The sequence below is a fragment of the Penaeus vannamei genome, chromosome 10 (genome assembly GCF_042767895.1).
Source record: "Penaeus vannamei isolate JL-2024 chromosome 10, ASM4276789v1, whole genome shotgun sequence".
In the NCBI taxonomy this organism is placed as follows: Eukaryota; Metazoa; Arthropoda; class Malacostraca; order Decapoda; family Penaeidae; genus Penaeus; species Penaeus vannamei.
In genome coordinates this window covers 39,716,954-39,719,453 of record NC_091558.1, presented here as the reverse complement: position 1 = coordinate 39,719,453, position 2,500 = coordinate 39,716,954, and the positions used below count along the sequence as shown (strand labels likewise).

General features: G+C 36.8%; 1 protein-coding gene across 2 annotated transcripts in view; it reads right to left on the bottom strand.

Annotated features, from left to right (window-relative positions):
* Positions 1–2,500, bottom strand: part of Toll-9 (toll-like receptor 9) — a 31,510-nt gene that overhangs the window by 2,295 nt on the left and 26,715 nt on the right. For both annotated transcript variants that reach the window (XM_027358083.2, XM_027358084.2), the window contains exon 11: positions 1–2,275. This exon is cut by the window's left edge and continues 2,295 nt beyond it. In XM_027358083.2, coding sequence (XP_027213884.2) covers positions 1,985–2,275 — 291 coding nt within the window. In that variant the 3' untranslated portion in view covers positions 1–1,984. The remainder of the gene's footprint in view (positions 2,276–2,500) is intronic.

Sequence of the window (2,500 nt, the reverse complement as noted above, 5' to 3'; positions counted from 1 at the left end):
AATATTATTATCATTAATATCCTTATTGTTATCATTATTATTATCATCATCATCATTATTACTATTATCATCACCATAACTATTATCGTTATTATTATTGTATTATCATTATTATTGATATTATCATTTCATTAATATCATCATTATCATAATCATTATCATCATTTTAACTATCACATCATTATTTCTTATCATAATCACATCGTTATCACTGTCACCATTATTAAAAGTATGACCAACATTCGTACTACTATCATCATTATCATCGTTATCAACAACAGCAACAGCAATAACGATAATAACATAGTATTATTATCTCAATTAAAACATTACCCTTGTTTAGCAGTTTTACACAGATAATAAAAACTTTTTTTCGTAGATTGCAAGAATACCAAGAATTGATATATCTAGAACAATGAATCAAAATATGAATAATGATAATGAAGATTAATATAATCGTGGAAATGAATAGGATAATGTTTATAATAATGGCAATGATGATCATATCGCTATGTATGGTGATGCTAGAGGGGTTTTGGTAGTGGAAGTAATCAAAATAGTTTTGGTTGTATTATGAGTAATAATCATTGACGTGATAGTTACTGTATTAGTAGTATTATCAATAGTGGTAGCATAATATTAGTAGAAGCAGCAGTAGCAGTTGTAGTTATAATAATAGAAGTAACTGTAACATTAATAGATGTCGTAGTAGTAGTGTAGCAGCAGCGGCAGTAGTAGCAGTAGCAGCAGCAGCAACAGTAGTATTAATAGTAGTAGCAGTAGCAGCAGCAGCAGTAGTAGCAGCAGTACTAGTACTACTACTACCACTACCACTAGTTGTAGTAATAGTAGTAGTAGTAGTAGTAGTACTAGTAACTGCAATAGCAGCAACAGCAACAGGAAGCAGACACAATGATATTAGTGATGGTGGAGATAGTAGTAGCAGTAATAATAGTAGAAGTAGTTATAGTAGTAGTAGTAATAGCAGTAGTAGTAGTAGTAGTAGTAGTAGTAGTAGTAGTAGTAGTAGTAGTAGTAGTAGTAGTAGTAGTAGTAGTAGTAGTAGAAGTAGTAGTAGTAATAGTAGTAGTAGTAGTAGTAGTAGTAGTAGTAGTAGTAGTAGTAGTAGTAGTAGTAGTAGTAGTAGTAGTAGTAGCAGTAGCAGTAGTAGTAGAAGTAGTAGTAGTAATAGTAGTAATAGTAGTAGTAGTAGTAGTAGTAGTAGTAGTAGTAGTAGTAGTAGTAGTAGTAGTAGTAGTAGTAGTAGTAGTAGTAGTAGTAGTAGTCGAGAGGTAGTAGCAGCAAAAGCAGTAACATTAGAGTAATGATGATAACATTAGAGTGATATCGGTAATATGAGTAATGACTATACATCACAATAATATTGATACAGAAAAAAATACCACAGAGAATTTTGACACCTATGCAGCTTCAAAAGCAGCTATGTTCAATATGTACTGTTCATATAAACTATGATTATCACTGTCTACACATTTCTTCCATACATGATGTGCGTGCGCGCGCGTGTGTGTGTATGTAGATGAGTGTGTGTGTGTGTGTGTGTGCGTCTGTGTGTGTGTGTGTGTGTGTGTGTGTGTGTGTGTGTGTGTGTGTGTGTGTGTGTGTGTGTGTGTGTGTGTGTGTGTGTGTGTGTGTGTGTGTGTGTGTGTGTGTGTGTGTGTGTGTTATTGTAATTACTCAGTATCACATTCGACAAACCTTTGTGGTTAGCAACAAGGACAAACAAGATGGATTCATTATCATATAAGATTTCACAGTTTATACTACAAAACTCGCAAGGCAACCAAAGATGAACAGGAATATCATTCACGATGCCTAAACCTGTCTAGTTCAAACGTTCCGCAGAGGCGACCAGCTCGGGTTCCAAAACGGATTTTTTTTTCAGCAAAAACAGCGTTCAGTCGCCGGTGCAAGCAAACACTTAATGTAAACAGGAGTCAGGACTTGGACTTTGGAGCCTCAGCTATAACTTCGTCGACGCTGCGATGGCCTCGCTATCCGAAGGCTTGGATATGGCTCGCATCAACCTCGCCCAGAAAAGCTTTTGACTCTCGAGGTCCGGAACCCACTCGATGTAGGTTCTCGTCTTGAGCAAGTACTTCAGTTTCTTGGGCTGCTCCTCGTCCGGGATGTGCTCCAGAAGCAGCATGATCAGCTTGGATTTCCTCTCGTCGAGGATCTTGTTGCTGGCCATCTGGAGTTCGAACATGCACCAGCTGCTCCTGATGAAGGCCGGCGACAGAACCACCACGACCTGTTGTAAAAGACGAGAAAAGTACCGATTCTATGATAAAAGGACGGTTGTAATTTCCCGTTTAAGCCAACTTATTGTTGAAGTAATTTTTTGGAATACAAACCAGTCAGAGAAGAACTTAACTGGCCCTTAACCAATTACTAGCTCTCCTGATATACGTCTAAAACATTTGATCAGACAACATATTTTTCCTCTCCGTATTAACAGTAATGAAGCAGTTACAGG